Here is a 20776-nt window from a genome sequence, read left to right as displayed (position 1 = left end):
TGCTTTTATTTTTTACATAAAAAAATAAATAAAACGTTATTAGAGCAAGAATATGCTGTATATATAATTCATCTTTCTATTTAAATGTTCCTATATCTATCACATGTTGTTGTATTATGAGAAAGCCAATTCAAGCCCCTTTTACATGAGTGTTTTAATGTGCATTTATAGCGCATGTTCCTGACATGCTGGGCTTCCAGTGAAAACGGACTCAATAACCCAGATATATTATTATGTATGCACAGTTTTTCTCTACATTTGCATTTAAAGAAAAGTGTCTTTGCAGATTTAACATTAATTATTATGTTCCTGCTCCACAAATGGCACAGTTGTGATTTGTCTGACACTTTTTAACCCCTTAACGACCAATCTCTTTTTGGTTTTTGAGTTTTTGTTTTTCACTCACCACCTTCAAAAATCTATAATCTTTTTATTTTTCCATGTAAAGAGCAGTGTAACAAATTGCAATTGATAGTGACAGTATTTAATAGTCCATGCAGTGTACTGGGAAGCAGGAAAAAAAATCCAAATGCAGTGAAATTTGTGAAAAAAATGTATTTGTGCCATTTTCTTGTGGGCTTGGATTTGCAGCTTCCACTGTGAGCCCCAAATGACATGTATGGAGCTGTGTGCGGTGTCATTTTTGCGAGATGAAGTAACATTTTCAATGCTCTAATTTTTATGGAGAGGGCACAGCCTGTGAGCCCTCTCCAAACAGCCACAGTCGACCTGTGACTTATAGATACGTCTTAAGGGGTTAATACTTCGCACTTAAAGAGACAAGAAAAAATTGGTGTAACGGTTTAAAAGAGGACCTTTCACCACCTTACATGTGTTCTGTGGGGGCTACTTCACAGATTAAGGAGTACTTTGAATTTTCTTTCTAGCCCCCACGGTTGCAGAGGTATCAGACCAGATATTTTACCATTATAATCTGTGTTTGGTCAGAGAGTAGGATCTGGGGCTGGAGCTGGAGGTGTGTGTTATGCTAATCTTCTCTCGTACTGTCAGTAGTGAGCTGTGATTTTTTTCTGTTCATCTAAAGGCTATGTTCACACACATTCTACTAGTATTCTACTTACTTTACGTTTACACTGGTTTACAAAAATGTGTCATTACAAATTGTAATGCGACTGGGATGCAAACATGACGGGAATGTGAGCACAAACGCATCTAAAACATACGTGCAATGTAAGTGCAAACATGCTGCAAGTGCAATATAAATAAAATGTAATGCCATGTAAATGCAAAAGCCACGCAGACGTAAACACAAATGCGATGCAAGCGCCACACAAATGTAAATGCCATGTGAACATGAATGCAACGTGAACATGAAGCAAATCCCCTGTAAATGCAAATACAACAGACGCAAGCGTCACGTAAATGTGACAAACGCAAACGTTACGCAGGCGTAAATGCGACATAAACCCAAACACTACGTATGTGTAAATGCAATGCAATCGCAACATTAATGTGAACTCCACATAACCATAAGTGTAAATGTGATTATAAAAACAATGTAAATGCAAATGCCACAGCGTAAACACAAAGAAAACACAGCAAACGCTGTGTAAGTGTAAACACAGCGCAAAAGCTTCATATTAGGCAAACACCCTAATAAGCATAACTGCGCCACAATCACAACACCAATGCAAAAGCCATGTAAGCGTATATGCGAGGAAAACGCCATGTAAGCATAAACACGAAGCAAACTCCATGTAAACGAAACAGTGGTGCAAAATCAACATTAGCATAAACGCGACAAACGCAAATCGCTCAAAAGTGTAAACATGATGCAAATGCGACTCACATGCAGAGTAGGCGTAAACGTGATGCAAAAAAAAACAACAGGTAAGCATGATCTCGACGCTAGTGCGACACAAATGCAAATGCCATGTAAGTGTAGATGCAATGCAAATGCCACGTAAGCGTAAACACATCAAAAATGCAGATTCCACACAAGCGTAAAAGTGAAGCAAATGAAGTGTATGTAAAAATGTAAATGCAAAATAAAAAACAAACACCACATAACACAATTTACATGCAAACGGAACAAACACTATGCAAGAGCTTTGTAAAATGCAAATGTGACCAACGTGAGGCAAAGGGCACGCAAACACAAAGTAAATTCAACCACCATGTAAATGTAAGTGTAAACACAATGCAAGAGCCACTTAAACCTGAACGAAATGTAAAAACAATGCAAACACCATGTAAACCCAACCGCCAGCAAGACTTAATGCAAGTCAATGCAAATGCCACGTTCCCGCAGATGTAAGTCAAACGTAAATGCGACGTTAGTGCCAATGCCATGTAAACATGTTTGCGTAAATGTAATGTTTGTATGTAATGTAACATTTACATCACATTTTGTTTACATTGTTTTTGCGGTAACATTGCATCTGGGTTCACATCACGTTTACATCATGTAATCAAATTTGCATTTTAATTGTGGTAACATTACATTTGCTTTCACAAATTCATTTGCGATTCGATTATGCCAACAGAATATTAGCGGATTGTGTGTGAACATAGCATTTAGATGAACATAGAAAAGAAAATCACAGTTCACTACAGTTCATAGTAGCTTCTATGACATTGCTTGCCACTCATTGGACCGAATAAGAGTAGATTAGCAAAACATGCGCCTCCAGCTCCAGCCCCACCCCCAGCTCCTTCTCTCTGACCAAACACAGATTATAATGGTCAGATAAAGGGACTGATATCTCTACAATCACGAAGGCTACAAACAAGGTTCCCCCGAATCTGTGTAGCAGCCGCTACAGAATTGTATGCTAATCTGCACATAAGTGAGGTGGTGCAAGGGCCTCTTTAATTAGGGTCCCATTAACATTAGCGTTTTTTCACTTGTGAATTCTGCGCATGTTTTTGACATTCAGAACTCACATTTCACTCTGTCCCATTGTATTCAATGGGTTTTGTCTGCACCGTACAAGTTTATGGAGACGCATCGAAAACACATTGCACTCTGAAACACATACAAGTGCAATACATTTTTCACTGATCTATTGCCATATATAAACACAATTGCCATAAATTTCCATTTGCATACTCACACACGTGAGTTACAGCGAAGAGTCAGCTGACATCCTGTCGCAACCTACTATCTCCACGGAATTTCTTCACATTCCAACTAACGAGTTCAAAACAAGAGACTTGGAGCGGACATCAAAACAGGTATTAAATTCACAGCTACACTGTGCAACGTTATCTGAATACCTCAAAGTCCAACGGATACCTAGGGGACTGCGGGTCCCCCTAAGACCGACTTTTTTTAAGGATAATAAGGATTTTTGCGCAAGATACGAGCAGATTTTGAACAAATGCTCATTGAACCTTATGACCCTAACCGTTGAATATCTACACAAAGAGATCATTACTCTTCAAGACAAAGTCACTAGCATTGAGTCTCAGCTCCAAGCCACTGTCACCACAGAAGAACTAACTTCCCTACAGACCAAACTTAAATCTTCTCTAGACACATTCAAGAAAGAGCAAGAGATAAAAAAACGTCAAAAATTCTTCAGGGACGCTGAGGACTACTTGAATGACAGAGTCTATAAATGGCAAGACAACTTCCAGTTATACAATGCACGACGACGAAGATACAGATCACCCGCCACCTCTTCAGCTTCCAGTATGGAAGGGGAATACCAAGAACAGCAGGCTTCTGTTTTTTTAGGTACAAATCGAGGACGTCAACCAAGAGGAAGACGAGGAGGGGCAAGAGAAAACAACCGGGATCAACCACCCACAATGGCAACTCGATCCCAGGTAGGGACCCTTCACCCATCATACACCAGCTCCCCGATAGGGACTCGTCACTCATAGTAAATATCTCCTCCATATCCCTTAGTCCTGCTGAACTCCTTCTCCTCCAGAAAGGTTTATCCTTTTGTCCATCTTATAAATATGATACCTTTTCCCTTGACATGGATTTGCAAAGGTTTTACAGGAATTTAAGACTAAAAGCCCATTTCTCTGATGCTACACACACAGAGAATCCCAGGAGCCCGGTGAACCATGTGAACCAGACACATCCCATCAATCTTAAAAATCTTGGCCTTAGAAATAAGAGCACATACATGCCTCCCAAAAACTCACATGCAGTCGAAACCTTCGTCTCCCTTGTTGAGAGAGACGTTACCCAATTCAGACACAACATCAACACCAATAGAATGCATGCATCCAATAACCTTTCTAGTACTGACAAAACAGCCCTACTACACCTTATGTCCAATAGGGAAATCATCATCAAACCGGCAGATAAGGGGGGTGCGGTGGTGATTCAGGATAAGAACAAGTACATTAATGAGATCTTGTCCCAACTCAGTGACACCACTATTTACCATAAACTTGAGAGAAATCCTACTGGCAGAATTACTACTGCCATACAAAAAACACTTGACAAATACAATACATTGGGCATTATCGATTGGGATGTACGCACCTTTCTGACAAAAATCAATCCCATTACTCCGGTCATTTACACATTACCCAAAATCCACAAAAACCTAACCAACCCTCCGGGGCGCCCTATTGTAGCCTCCTCAGATTCCATCCTCTCACCACTCTCCATCCTCTTAGAAAAAATCCTCACTCCACTAGTCAAAACTACTCCGTCCTTCCTCCTTGACACATCCGAATTTCTGAAACTGATCAAAGACATCCACAAAATTGATCCTGGCACCATTTTTGCTACATTTGATGTAAACAGCTTATACACTTCCATTAAACATGAACTAGGCATCAGAGCAGTACAGAAATTACTTGAATCCCACGAATATCCACAACTCGAAATAGAATTCATTATAGATCTACTCAAATTAGTACTGACTGAAAACTTTTTTATGTTTCAAGACAATTACTACATCCAAAGGCAGGGTACTGCCATGGGTTCCAACGTGGCCCCTCCATATGCGAACACATATATGGCCGATTTTGAAGAAACCTTCATTTACCATAATCCTTTGTTTATCCAACATTGTCAAATTTGGAAAAGATATATTGATGATGTGTTCTGCATATGGAGGGGCCCGGAGAATTCACTCTTAGAATTTCTGACATACCTCAACTCTAATCGCCCAGAATTACAATTCACCATCCATCACGACCTTACGAAAATTCAGTTCCTTGACACACTTGTCATTAAAAAAGAGGACGGCACCCTATGGTCTGATATATATACAAAACCCACAGACCGTAATAACTTACTTCACTTTTCCAGCTACCATCCTGAATCCACCAAACGTTCCCTACCTTTTTCCCAATACAACAGGGTTGAACGCATTGTCAGTAAACCTGAACTTGTCGATACTAGGTTAGAAGAAATGAAGACTAAATTTGTGAATAGGGGTTATCCGCACAACACTCTAGACCAGTACAAATCGAGACAGCCACGTCAACAACGACACAAGCAACCACGCATTCCATTTGTACACTCATATCATCCGTTTGCCTACAAAATCCATCAATCCATCAGGAAACATTGGCCCATTCTACACAAAGGTCACCCATCTGTTACAGAATTCCAGCAACCATTCCTTCCTTGTTTTAAGAGGCCCCCCAACTTGAAAGACAAATTGGTTAAAGCCGACATAGGGACTACTTCCAAAATTTCCAGACAATCATTTCTGCGGACACCCAAAAGGGGTACATTCCCGTGCTTGCACTGTGCTCAATGCACTAACATTCAGAGAGGGGACTCATTCACACATCCACTGTCAGGCAAACGTTACTCCATCAGAGGCTACTACACGTGTGACACTGATTACTGTGTTTATCTCATTAAATGCCAATGTGGCCTAGCGTACATAGGGGAAACTACCCAGCGTATCCGTGATCGGATATGTAAGCACAAGTCCACCATTCGTCTCAACAACACATTACTCCCCATACCTGCCCATTTCCTAGAAGCCAGGCATTCCATAAATCAACTTAAATTCCAGATTATCGAACATGTTGAAATGCCAAGGAGAGGAGGGGATCGAGTTGGACTATTAAAGAAGCGTGAATCCTACTGGATACACACATTACAAACATTACAACCAGATGGACTCAATAGAGACTATAATATACAAAGCTTTTGCTAAACCTATTACATTCCCAGTGTCTAATTAATGTGTTTTTTACAGAGACGATAGAATCTCCTGATGCTGATTCGTTGACACCACTACTAAGGATGGGTAAAATAAGCCTGTTCTCTGTATGCTCTCCAACTGTTTTCCAAGTGTCCCCCACCCTAAATCTCTCAATTTTTTCCTATTTATCTTTTCTGGATTTTATCTACCTTATTTTCTATTTTTCTTTCTTTTTTATTATCCTTTTTTCCCCTCCATGTTCAAAATCCATTCCATACCCATCGATGTCCAATATTCATCATTTTTCAATTTTTTCAATTTTTTTTTTTTTTTTTTTTTGTGACAACTTCCGGTCCCATACCGGAAGTTGCTGTCACGATACCGGAAGTACACTCCCCTGGGGCATTAAATAGCCGCCGCCAGCAGGAGGAGACCAGCGCCACACTCCACTAAGCGGCACAGACCGCTATTCCTTCTGGGCAGCGCTACATTGCTACAAGCATACCTCCCTTTACTGATTCCACTTTACAGACTGGTAAGCTGACCTTTCATTGTATTTCCCACAGGTATTTTCTCTGAGATTGGACCAGATATGTCTTTCATGAACCTATGAAGACCATTGTATCTGTAACCACCACTTGTCTTTAACATTGTTTGTGACTCCATGACAACTGCTATTGCTGTATTGTAATGCCTATTTTGGAGTTTGCTCCCTCTTTATTTTGATGCACTCTTGATGTCAATATCGCAATATATTTGTGACTCATTTGTATATATGTAAATAGCTTTTTTGGTGTTTATATAACATTCCTCATGCACTTCTTTTTTGTACTATATTCCACAGAGTTTGATAAAGGTCTATTGTTGACCGAAACGTCACGTATAATAGTTTGTATTAATAAAAAACTCCCTGCAACCTATACAGTGTGACTGGAGTCCAAGATTTTCTTACACTATATGGGATTGGGACCCTCTCCAGTGCACCTGCATCGAATACTTGATTAAGTGTGCAGCCAAAATCCAATTTTTAAACACGTGAGTTACAATCACACATTTTTACACTCATGTGCACGCATATAGAGCATATACACACACATATAGCGCCATATACAAACAGCATATATACACTCATACAGTATATGATACACATTCAGCATATACACATCACATATATGTTATATACATATTATGCTGTACAATGTGCACCACAATATGTATATAATGGTGCATGTCATCCACTTTCGTTGGATCACTGGGCTCCTTGACACTGCAGGCCCCATAGCAGCTGCGATGGCTACTACCACTGTAGTTACACCCCTGTGAAAAATGCCAATGACGCCTAGCAAAAAGTGACCAATACTCGCAGACAAAGACATCTGTTTTTCATGCATTGCATCTGACGTTATCTGCACTCTAAGATAAATGCAAATGTAGTACATAGCATAGACAGTTTTTTTCATGAACATTAAAAATGAAGTAAAATCTGATCAGAAAACGCATGTGAAGAAATGACACACTGAGCAAACTATGACAGAAAACTGAAAATTTTTTGAGGAAATTATGATGAAACTTTGCAAAGCTCATGTAAAAAGGCCATTACACAAACCTCTTAAATAAGAAAGAAATGCAGGGAAAATGGAGGACACAATTTTTTTTCGCTTAGTAAAGTATACTATCATGATCTGCACTATGAATTCATTTAACTTTTTAAAAATGGGAGATACACTATCAGAAAATATCTGTTCTCTATGCCAATGAACTTTGTACCTGTCATGTGATCTGTGATCTCTCCTTTCTCCGTTTGACAGTCCATTGTGGGTAGACCGCTCTCTTCTTGGACGTTCATTGTACGACCTATGGGAAGGTGGGTTCCTGTCACTGATCACACTTCTTTGGGAATGAGACATTGTAGTTCATGGAAATGCAGAATACTAGCACCTAGAACAGCAGTCACAATCCTTTCAGTGCTGAGTTGAGAATGACATGTCTTATGAGATACATCTGCTGCAAAATAATTTGCAAAAATACATCATATTAATACCATATGTATGGATTCAGTTCACATCACATGGTACTTGTAATTTTTTTTATAGTTCTATTCACATAGTTACAATAAAATCCAAGTAAATACTTTATGTTTGACTTATAACCTACATATTTACCCCAACAGATTCTACATAATTTGCTTACAAACTTTGTCCAGTACTTTTAAAACAATATAATTAGTAACTTTGCAAATGCTATTCATTAAAAGTAGATTTCCATTTTGAGCACACTGTTCCCCATCAGTGGGGGGGGGGGGAGGGGAATTTTAAAAGGTGCAGGCATAGGTGAGGAGTACTCCGCACTAGAGCTTGTAAAGGGAAGCTTTTTTCTTTTTTCCATCTTAAAAAATGTATTTCCATAGTCCTAACCCAAAATCTTCAGCGGAGCTTTTGCCCATAGCATTTGAATTACATTTTGGCCTAATGGCAGATGTGCGTTCACTGAAACTCTTGCGATTGGCAAGAAACACAGTGGGAGAGATTTATCAAGACCTGTATGCCAGTTCCCTGCCGTATAAATCCTGAAGCAATCCTGAATTGTGGGTGTGAAGGGACGCAGAGTAGGCCAACTCACCCCCGACCTGCACACTCACTACAGGTAACGACCATTCTAACTGCGCGGTTGCTAATAAGCTGTGCAGCCGGCTGCAAGATACATAATGGGGCTGGAGCCCCTTGATGTACCCGGAGGCACCATAGGGTCAGGGACTGTCAGGAACACGGGTGTATGATAAATCTCCCCCAGTATGTTCTGCATAGTTTACATGGAAAACACAATTAACACAGAGAACTGGCATAGAAGTAATCGCAGGTGGATTGGATGAACACCTGGCTACAGGATCATAAAATAAAAAGGGGAGGGGATCTGCAGTTCGCAACCATAAAAAAAAAAAATGTGTACCAGCGTTGGAAGTGACATTGGATACATCTGGATACGCTGGCTTAGGCCTCCTGTATCCAGATGGTGGTTGTTCTGATGGTCAAAAGTATGCCACCTGTTAGCCGGCATAGTTTTATACAAAAGCCATGGGAGCAACGCATGGTCTATGTAGTGTACCAGCTGCACCCCCTCCACGCGTATACATGATGGATATATACTATATGTATGTGTGTAAAGATAAAATTGTTTTACAAATAAATGAACAATCTTTACTGACCTGCACTAAAGAGCCCAGTACACCTCTTTCCTCCTGACAGTACTGGCTGCATCATAAACCTATTCATACATTACATTTAAATGTAAACCCCTATACATTAAAATACAAAAGATGAATAGAAAAATACAGGAAGGGGGGCAATGGACCCTAAGGCCGGCGGCACACGTGGTGTTTTGAAACCTATTTTTGGGCCATTTTTAAGCAGTCCGTTAAAAAAATCCGTTTTTGACCAGTTTTAAGATAATTGATAAAACCAGTCAAAAACAGACTGCTTAAAAAACGCCCCAAAAACGGGTTCAAAACGCAATCTGTGCCGCCAGCCTAAAAGCGATTACACACTTTTTTTATGCATTTTTGACGCATTCCAAAGGTTTCAGCCTTGATCAAATGATGAGGTTACATTTCGTTTTAGCAGATGCACTGGAAACGCAATGTAAACTTGGCATGTGATCAAGGCTTAAGCCTTTGGAATGCTTCAAAAATTGTGACACAATGCATTGTGTGAAAGCGCCCTAGCAGTGCAGTCACACATGATGCCAGTGTTGCGTTAAACAGTACAAAACTGCATATGCTGATTACCCATTAAATGCTTTTCACTGGATATGCATAAGCGATCGGACTGAGGCCCACCCCCCCGGTGCTAGCCCTAAAACCATGTGTTTTGCCATCTTAGGCTGGATTCACACTGGGGAGAGGAGGAGGAGGGATATATGGGTCACGGCGCTGTATGCTGTGAAAAGATATGACATTTCCTATCTTTTCACGGGGTACGGAGAGGTATGCGTGCAGCACCGTACCACTCCCGTAGGGCGCCATGCGCCCATTGCTTCTATGGGGGACATTTATCTGCCATATATACGTCCCCAATTCGCCAGTGTGAATGTAGCCTTAAACTGCATAGAAATACAGAAAGTAGATAACACATTTAGTGAAAAGTTTTATGAAAAAAAAGTATCTGCAACTTAGTTAAATATTTGATGTTATGATTGGAACCTAACTATTTCTGTATGTTTTTTCTTCAGCAACAGAAATAAGAAAATATGAGCAGAAAATGTATGCACTACTTACTCCATAAGGATTAGAATTGACAGTGATGATGACATTGGAAATAATTGTATGTGATATTACGGTATATTTAATTGCAGTGAGAAAACTTTAGAGAATTAGAAAACTGTAACAAAATGTAGTAGTACCCTGTGATGGGAGTGTCTCACTTTTATATGTTAACAAAGACATTTAGCAGTAAAATCACTAGGTGGAACAATTACAAGACTGTGAACAAGTTCTTATTAATTAAGAAGAAATGACAACCTATTCTTTTTATCATCACAGCGGTACATAGTTCATTATATCTTACAGACTTATATATCATGTATTTAATCTGATAACTTACCTTATTTGCTACAGGTCTTATCCAAGTCAGTAAATAAAATGTCTGCAGGTTGTTATCCAGATCTTTGAGAGCACAGAGAGAAATAGTTTCAGGAGAACAGGTGGGACTGGTCTGACAAGTGCTGCTCAGGAGGAAGTTTGAGCTGCTTAGTTTACCATTACAAGACATAGGCACCACCTATTACGCACCTAGTTTCTGGTAGGATCCTGGGTGATATTGAATATTAAACTCACATTCATCAGTATAAATATCATATGTACATCTCACATACAAAGATGTTAGGATAGGGAAAGTACAAAATAAAAAAGTATATATTATTTATATATTATATATTATTTAGCAACATGCCGTGGGAGATTTAATAATAGACTTTACTTGAACTAGCTTTTACATGTTTGTCTTTCGTTTTTCTCAATTTTTTTGGGTAGAGGTGGATTTAGTATATGGTAGGATCAATCAGACAACCTACTGTTAAAGTACACTAGGGGTTCTGAAAAATAGTAAAAAAAAATATTATATTAAAAAACCCTAAAAATTCAAATCACCCCCCTTTCCCTAGAAGTCATAAAAATATTAATAAAAAGTTATAGCGCCAAAAGATGGCAAAATATATATTTTTTTTGTACATGAGGTTTTAATTGTTGTAAATGTATGAAAACATTATAAAACCTATAGAAATTTGGTATCCCTGTGATTGTACCCAGTAGCATACAGTGAAAGCGCAACATCCAAGCCCACAAGAAAACGGCGCAAATTAGTTTTTTCACCAATTTCACTGCATTTGGAATTTTTCTGCTGCTTCCCTGTACTTGACATGGACTACTAAATACCGTCACTATGAAGAGCAATTTGTTACACAGAAAACTAGCCATCACACAGCTCATTACATGGAAAAATAAAAAAAAAGTTATAGATTTTTGAATGTGGTGGAGTGAAAAATGGAAATGCCAAAAAAAGGGCCAGGTCATTAAGGGGTTAAAAAGCTAAAGAAGGCATTACTTCAGTGAAATTGGGAGTGGCTTAGTTAGTGCGCCAAAAAATTCAGTCAGAAATTAGACCAGCTGTTAGCTGTTCTAATGAAAGAAATATGCAAATATGTTTTCCAAGGTTGGAAATGAAAAATAATGCCTACTTTTGCTACCTTGAAAGGCAGCCCTCACACCAAGCATGGCTTACAAGAAGCCTAATAACCTGATGTAGGATAAAACAAGTATATCTGTTCCAGAAGGAACAGATGCTTTACAGTCGGCATTCCATTAAACAGGGGCTCTGCGGTGGGAATTTCATGAAAGGGGGGCTCTACAGTGGCCATTCCAATAAAGGGGAGGCTCTACAGTGGCCAAAAAGGGGAGCTGCTGCAGGAAAGGGGGCATTTTACACAGAGGGATGCTGAAAATGGCACAATACATGTCAGGGAGCATGTGTGACTAGCTTCTCTATCAATTTTGTGATCTCTGGGTATCCCAATTGAATATCACCATCAAGCACAGTATATAACTTTTTGACGTGGCCAGAATACTGGCACAGACTGCACATAAATACATGTGAAAACATTATGAATGAGTTGATCTGCAATAGGAAATATGTCTAACCTCATGTGTACAACCCTATGATTAAACTGGGCTGGAACCCATCAGAAGCAGAGCAGCCATGCAATTTGTGCAGCCACATCACAGCCCCCAATAAGGCTTTGTGCATGGGGTTTTTGTATAAACTGATGGAGATGATGGATTGTCAGCCCCCATTTTCAAATTATACTTCTTTGCTGTGGTTATATATTCATATATACTCTCTTGCAGATGCACATGACAATGAAAAATGCCTGTGTGCTGCCTGTTTTAGAATGAATGGCACAATGCTGCACTTAATTCAATAGTTTAATTGATCCACGCCCACAGGTGTTACTTTAATGGACTTGAATGTGTAATGGCAGGCTCGTCGGGGACATTATGTACCTTTTGTCAGGATCGGAGATAGTGGATCCTCTGAACAACCGCAGATGATGATACAAGTGAACACCTGGGACCGGAGTCTAAGTGGCGCCCGGTCTTCACCAGAGCCCGCTGCATTGCAGGATGGTCTTGCTGCGGAATGGTACCACCAGGTCGTTCCACAGGTGTGACTTGTCCTTGGTGGCAGCCAAGGTCAAGGTACAGGAACGGCAGGCAGTCTCGTAGTCAGGGACAGGCAAGAGGTCAGGACGGGCAGCACGGTATCAGAGTCGGGGACGTAGCAATAGGTCAAGGCAGGCAGTGGTGGAGCATAGTCAGGAACAGAACCGGGGTCACAACGTGAAATCACAATAATAGCGCAGGGCATCAGACAAAGTTTTTTCTAAGGCACAAGGCATGAAGATACGGCAGGGTGTGATGGGAGAGGCAGATTTAAGAAGCCTTCTGGAAAATGGCCAGCGCCTATTAGCGGTGCGCTGGCCCTTTAAATTACCTGAAGCCGGTGCAGGCACGCCCTAGGAGACAGGGACTCACGCGCATGGGCCGAGGATGGGAATCCTGAGCGAGGACAGGGAAGCAGCACAGGTGCCACGCCTGTGGGCACTTGGGGGCACAGGTGTGCCCGCGACCCACGATATGAGTCGCAGGGCACCCGTTACACCTTTACACTTATCATAGTATCATAGTATATAAGGCTGGAAAAAGACACAAGTCCATCAAGTCCAACCATTAAGAATTAAATAAATGTTTTATCCCCATAACACGTGATATTTTTTCTTTCCAGAAAGGCATCCAGGCCTCTCTTGAACATGTACATAGAGTCCGCCATAACAACCTCCTGCGGCAGAGAGTTCCATAGTCTCACTGCTCATACAGTAAAGAACCTTTGTCTATGTTGATGGTAGAATCGGCTCTCCTCTAGGCGTAGGGGATGCCCCCTTGTCCTGGTCACAGGCCTAGGTATAAAAAGATCTTTGGAAAGATCCTTGTATTGTCCGTTCAGGTATTTGTACATTGTAATGAGGCCTCCCCTCAGTCGTCTTTTTTCTAAACTGAATAATCCCAAATTTTGTAATCTGTCAGTGTATTCTATTCCCCCCATTCCCCTAATTATCCTGGTTGCTCTCCTCTGCATATCCTTTTTATACACTGGTGCCCAAAACTGTACACAATATTCCACGTGTGGTCTGACCAGGGATTTGTATAAGGGCAAAACTATGTCTTTATCATGAGAATCTATTCCTCTCTTGATACATCCCATAATTTTATTTGCTTTAGCAGCAGCCGCTTGGCTCTGGTCACTAAAATTAAGTTTACCATCCACCAATACCCCCTTTTCCGCTCCAGTTTTACCAAGTAATTTACTGTTTAGAACATAATTATACTTTTTGGTTACATGGCCCAAGTGCTTAACTTTACATTTATCTACATTAAACCTCATCAGCCATTTCTCTGCCCACTCTTACAAATACCTCTGTAATGCTAAACTATAGACCTCAGTATTTATTACTTTACACAGCTTAGTATCATCTGCAAATATTGAAACTTGACTGTGTAAACCCACTACAAGGTCATTAATAAAAATATTAAAAAGAAGTGGCCTCAATACTGACCCCTGTGGCACTCCACTGGTAACATCAACCCAATCTGAGAATGTGCCATTAATGACGACCCTCTGTTTTCTATCACTAAGCCAATTACTTACCCAAATACACAGATTTTCCCCTATTTTTCCCAGCAGTCTCAATTTATATACCAACCTTTTTGTGGCACGGTGTCAAATGCCTTTGAAAAGTCCAGATATACAACATCCACAGCGTCCCCCAGATCCATTCTTGAACTTACCTCCTCGTAGAAACTAATCAGAGCAGTCTGACAGAACCGATCTCTCATAAACCCATGCTGACGCTGGGTAATAAGGTTGTGCACAGTGAGATACTCCAGGATAGCATCTCTAACAAATCCCTCAAATATTTTCCTCACCACAGGTCTGTAGTTTCCAGGATCGCTTTTTGATCCTTTTTTGTATATTGGTACCACATTTGCTATGCGCCAGTCTTGTGGAACATAACCAGTCCTCAGTGAATCTTCAAATATTAAAAATAACGGTCTGTCTATCACGGTACATATTTCATGCAGAACCCGGGGGTGTATGCCATCTGGCCCCAGTGATTTATCTATCTTAGTGGTTGCGAGGCGGTGCCGTACCTCTTCCTGGGTTAAACTGTTGACATTCCAAAAAGAATTTACATTATTCCTCATTGTGTCTTCCACCAGGGTATTTTCCTGGGTAAAGACAGTTGAGAAGGCGACGTTTAGTATATTGGCCCTTTCCTCATCTCCTTCCACCATGACCCCCATGTTATTTCTAAGGGGACCCACACTCTCTGTTTTTAGTTTCTTATCATTTATATACTTGAAAAATAATTTGGGATTATTTTTGCTCTCCCTGGCAATATTTCTCTCAGTCTCTATTTTTGCGGCCTTTATCTGCTTTTTACAGGATTTATTTTTCTCTCTATAATCCTGTAATGCCTCATCGCTACCTTCACGTTTTAGCACCTTAAACACCTTATCTTTCTTGCTTATTGCTTTCCTTACAAGACTAGTTAGCCACATTGGCTTTTTCTTGTTCCTCTTATGCTTTTTCCCATAAGGTATGTGTTTCTCACAGGACTTTTTCAGAATATATGAGAAAAATTCCCATTACTTGCCCAATTCTATCCTATAATTTTTGGTGTTCTGTTCATTCCATCTACTTCTCATTGTGGGTATTGCAGCTGCAATGTTCTATTTGCATGAAGGGGAGGGTTAAAGTGGTATTCCCATCTGGGCATTCACATTTAATTAAATTCATTTGCCATATGTAAACATTTCTTTAGTTGGATGTAATTAAAAAAAAATTTCTGTGTGAAGATAATTTCTCATAAATGTAGCCATGATGTCCCTTAGAAACGAGATAGCTTCCTCAGATACGACCTCCTCACATTTTGGCAATGGTGGCCAGACATGCGCTATTCAGTCCTGTTTGACCACCTGGCTTCAGCGTTCATTACCACAGGGCGGCTGTAGTATATGCAGTAACTCCCGGACATTTCATATACAAAAACCTTTTGTTTCTTTGTGCAATCCCTCCAGCAGAGGTGGCCTTATCCAAGGACACAGTCTTGTTTCTAAAGGACTATATGACTACATATATGGGAAATTAACTTCACACAGGAACATTTTTTTTAATAACATCTAATTGAAGAAATGGATATATATTGTGACAAAGTCACTATTGAATTGGAGATAAAATGAGTTTTCATGTGTATTACAGCGACCACAATGTGAATTGGATCACACTGGAATCTGTTTTCCATGTGTTGGTCTCTTGGAAGACCTGGTAGAGGTCTCTAATTGCAGGAGTGGAGACAAATGTGATCACTGCTCCAGACCAAAGCTTCCACATTGTAATAAGTCTAACAATGCACCAGGTGTGCAATCCCTTAAAGAAGGGTGCGGAGCAGTCAGAAGGGGCTCTCTACCTGGAGACACAGAAGCTGGACTGAGTGAGAGCCACACGTGAGTGACACGGGGTTACTGAACGTATTTTTCAAGCTGGCAGGGAGAAGCCCTCCAGTGGCTAGTGAGGGCCGCCAAGTGTATAGTTAGAGCCGGAAAGGCAAGGATTTTGTTGCCTGCTGTTTTTTGGAATAAATGCACAGTTTTCATCTTGAATCCTGCTGTCCATGAAAGCTTTGTCATTGCCGAGCCCGCATTTGAGCTGAACCCCTACAATATATATATATATATATATATACACACTCACCGGCCACTTTATTAGGTACACCATGCTAGTAACGGGTTGGACCCCCTTTTGCCTTCAGAACTGCCTCAATTCTTCATGGCATAGTTTTAAGAAGGTGCTGAAAGCATTCCTCAGAGATTTTGGTCCATATTGACATGATGGCATCACACAGTTGCCGCAGATTTGTCGGCTGCACATCCATGATGCGAATCTTCCGTTCCACCACATCCCAAAGTTGCTCTATTGGATTGAGATCTGGTGACTGTGGAGGCCATTTGAGTACACTGAACTCATTGTCATGTTCAAGAAACCAGTCTGAGATGATTCCAGCTTTATGACATGGCACATTATCCTGCTGAAAGTAGCCATCAGGGTACATTGTGGTCATAAAGGGATGGACATGGTCAGCAACAATACTCAGGTAGGCTGTGGCATTGCAACGATGCTCAATTGGTACCAAGGGGTCCAAAGAGTGCCAAGAAAATATACCCCACACCATGACACCACCACCCCCAGCCTGAAACGTTGATACAAGGCAGGATGTTGTTGACGCCAAATTCTGACCCTACCATCCGAATGTCGCAGCAGAAATCGAGACTCATCAGACCAGGCAACGTTTTTCCAATCTTCTACTGTCCAATTTCAATGAGCTTGTGCAAATTGTAGCCTCAGTTTCCAGTTCTTAGCTGAAAGGAGTGGCACCTGGTGTGGTCTTCTGCTGCTGTAGCCCATCTGCCTCAATGTTCAACGTACTGTGCGTTCAGAGATGCTCTTCTGCCTACCTTGGTTGTAACGGGTGGCGATTTGAGTCACTGTTGCCTTTCTATCAGCTCGAACCAGTCTGCCCATTCTCCTCTTACCTCTGGCATCAACAAGGCATTTCCGCCCACAGAACTGCCGCTCACTGGATGTTTTTTCTTTTTCGGACCATTCTCTGTAAACCTTAGAGATGGTTGTGCGTGAAAATCCCAGTAGATCAGCAGTTTCTAAAATACTCAGACCAGCCCTTCTGGCACCAACAACCATGCCACGGTCAAAGGCACTCAAATCACCTTTCTTCCCCATACTGATGCTCGGTTTGAACTGCAGGAGATTGTCTTGACCATGTCTACATGCCTAAATGCACTGAGTTGCCGCCATGTGATTGGCTGATTAGAAATTAAGTGTTAACGAGCAGTTGGACAGGTGTACCTAATAAAGTAAAAGCAAATAATGAAAAAAGTTAGCTGCTCACCTACATCCATGTCCGTGCTCTGGAGTACGTCCGGACCTTGACGTGTACATGGGAGAGGAAGAAAATGTTGAACACTCCGGCACCAGGAACTTCTTAAAAAGTTGCAAGTTTTATTTGTCAAAAAAATTTCAAATCCATAAAAATTATTTGCAAACATCCATTAACGCATCACCAAAAGACCTTATGTGGAAAGGCAAAGCCTACGCGTTTCAGGTGTGTGCTACACCCTTAATCATGGCTAGATTAAGGGTGTAGCACACACCTGAAACGTGTAGGCTTTGCCTTTCCACATAAGGTCTTTTGGTGATGCGTTAATGGATGTTTGCAAATAATTTTTATGGATTTGAAATTTTTTTGACAAATAAAACTTGCAACTTTTTAAGAAGTTCCTGGTGCCGGAGTGTTCAACATTTTCTTCCTCTACCTAATAAAGTGGCCGGTGAGTGTATATATATATATATATATATATATATATAGTAGATTAACGGAACTGAATGTGAATGCCCAGACGAGAATACCTCTTTAAAGTGTTATCCATTTATAATCAATGTTATATATTGCTATTCATGATCTGTACCAAGCTCCCCTATTGCTTGGATACCCGGGACTCAAAGAGTGGAAGTTTATTAATGCTCCACCTGGCTGAAGTTCAAGAGAATTCTTTGAGTCTGGGTCCATGTCATACTTGAGGAGGAGAAGTGTGCGGAAAAGTCTCTTAAGAGAGTCGGTGGAGATGGAGCTAGCCGCAACCCGGAACCGGAGTCTAAGTGGACACCTGGTCTTCCCCATAGTCCGCCGCAAAGCAGGATGCTCATGTTGTGGCAGGGTGCCACCAGGTCGTTCCACGGGTGCGACCAGGCCGTGGTGGCAGCCAAGGTAGTACGGCAGGAAATGCAGGAAACAGTCCAAATCTGAGATGACAGCAGGAAACACGGAGGAATACAGGTAACGCTGGCACACAGAGGAACACTGATAACGCTTGCACAGACTGAAGATTCCGCAGGACAGGAACCCTGGAAGGCACAGCAGGTCACAGGAATGGTAGCAACATGGAGGATCTCTGGAAACGCAGGAACGCAGAGGTACACTGGAAACACAGGGAACGCAGGAGGGCTTTCATTTAGCAGGAAATAATGCTGAAGTTCCGACGGGGAGTGAAGGGAGGTGCCGTATTATAAAGGCAAGCTGGATTAGCAAGAGGCAATCAGGAGGATGCTGGTGGCCCTTTAAGTCTTAAAGAGCTGTCGTGCGCCCTAGCAGTGGGAACACATGGCCTAGCAGGAGTACAACCAGGAGTGTGGAGAGGTGAGTCCAGGCTGGGGAGCGGGACAGCGGCAGTGGTGACCGCGGCACATAGAGGGGCACGGGTGTGCCTGCGATCTGCGACAAGAATCGTAGGTACATCTGTGACAGTCCAATGTCTAGTTCAGTCTGTTCCAGAGTGCAACCACAGCACAAGGCCTGCCGCTGCTGTTTCCCCCAACAGGGTCTTCCCTCTATCTGGCCTGCAGCTCTACCTCCCTACAGAGCTTGCACAAACTGCTGCCAAAGCAGCCAAACTCCTTCTCCAGTCCTAAGCCACTGGACCTGGGCTGTGAGTTACTCCAGACACCATTGCTGTTTTGAAATCTTGGAATAAAGAGACTGTGAGTTTGATGTTCATAACCCTGCCTTCACATGTGATAAATAGCTGCTGCAAACATCACGGGCCTCCCCTTCACCATCTTTACAGGGATCCCTACACCCCACATATCCAACATCCGCCACCGGGGCCTAGCCTTTTCTTGTGGGTCTGGAGGCAGCCGGGGCCCAGAATCCGGAGTGGCTGGCTATTGCGGACTAGGGCATGCTGTTGTCACAGTGCTTCGTATGGGGACCGGAGGGCTGACCTACAGCCTGACAGGTCTTCAGCAGGTGGTGTGTGCAAGAAATAAGGAGGAAGAGGCTGATGTACTGGTTTTTCTCTGGGGCAACCCCTGAGTGTCTATAGGATGAGTCCCTGGGTAATGGTGGATGGGGAAGCTTTGGGTGGTAGACAGCCGTATCCAGGGATTAGACGGAGGCAACATTGTGCAAATCAACTTACAGTTCTTTATTGAACAGCAGATAGCAGGCAACGGGCCAAAATGGTCAAACGGATTCTGGTTACTTGAGCGGTCATGGAGAATGATCCGCAGGAATAGTGCACCATGCTGGTAGTAGATGCAGGCTCGGATAGTTGAGATGGAGCTGTGTCCAAACTGTGGAAGCTACAGCTCTGGGTTAGAGTTTCCTGACTCAGTTTCTGGGATTGGTATCTGTGCCAGCACCAAAGTTGTGCTGCAAACAGTCTCTCTCTGTTCACTCTGAGATTAAACCAGCTAAGACTGGTCAGGTGGTAGCACCTCTCCAATCACAATCCAGCTTACAATACAGACACATAATTGGATAACTACTTACACCCATTTAACTGTTGCCTTTGCAGGCAGAGGCTACAGATGCAATTTACCTAAGTCCTCCTGGCAATATCCTCTGGGTGAGTTGCACAGGCTCACTGGATAGATCCTGACATGGAGAGGGCGCTATTCGCAACTACCACCTTGCCTATACATTGGCAGTGGTGTTACACATACACTAGGCATGCCCCAGGGGGAACTTTCCATCATACTTCACCCTCCCATTGCATCCCCTCACTGTCTCTGTCCAGCGTTGAAGAGGCCTGTTTACCTGGTCCAGCTGCCCCCACACCAGGTCAGGCCCTCGTTGACAGAAGTTTATGAAGTTCCTGTGAAAACAGACTCAGGCAAACGGCCGTGAAAACAAAATTGTCCATTCTTTGCTGTTTTTGCTACAATAGTAATACTAAAAAACATCTGCAAGAGTGTTTGAAATATAATACGTGAAGCTATAAAGTAATAAGGGATGTTTTATGATACTTTGTGTTCTCTATCAGAATTGATATGCACTGGGTGGTGACTACTCCCAAACACTGGGCACTGAGTTAGTTCCCTAGACAAAAGCATGTACTTAGTTTATAACAGATAAGTCTTGGTGCACTTCTCACAAGTCGTCTTCTCTCCATATAGCTAAACCCCTTCCCATTCATCTGAGTGAGGCAGGAAGAA

General features: G+C 41.8%; 1 protein-coding gene across 3 annotated transcripts in view; it reads right to left on the bottom strand.

The window, feature by feature from the left end:
• Positions 1-10870, bottom strand: part of LOC140133083 (MARVEL domain-containing protein 3-like) — a 29896-nt gene extending 19026 nt beyond the window's left edge. Inside the window, exons 1-2 of one of the 3 annotated variants that reach the window (XM_072152694.1) lie at positions 10697-10870; positions 7869-8105 (exon numbers count right to left, since the gene is read on the bottom strand). In XM_072152694.1, the coding sequence (XP_072008795.1) occupies positions 7869-8008 (140 nt within the window). In that variant the 5' untranslated portion in view covers positions 8009-8105; positions 10697-10870. The remainder of the gene's footprint in view (positions 1-7868; positions 8106-10696) is intronic. The other 2 variants (XM_072152693.1, XM_072152695.1) reach the window with 2 other exon arrangements.
• Between the last annotated feature and the right edge of the window lie 9906 nt (positions 10871-20776).

The sequence above is a fragment of the Engystomops pustulosus genome, chromosome 5 (genome assembly GCF_040894005.1).
Source record: "Engystomops pustulosus chromosome 5, aEngPut4.maternal, whole genome shotgun sequence".
NCBI classification, from domain to species: Eukaryota; Metazoa; Chordata; class Amphibia; order Anura; family Leptodactylidae; genus Engystomops; species Engystomops pustulosus.
Note: the sequence above shows the minus strand (reverse complement) of the source record. Positions and strands in the feature narration are given on the sequence as shown.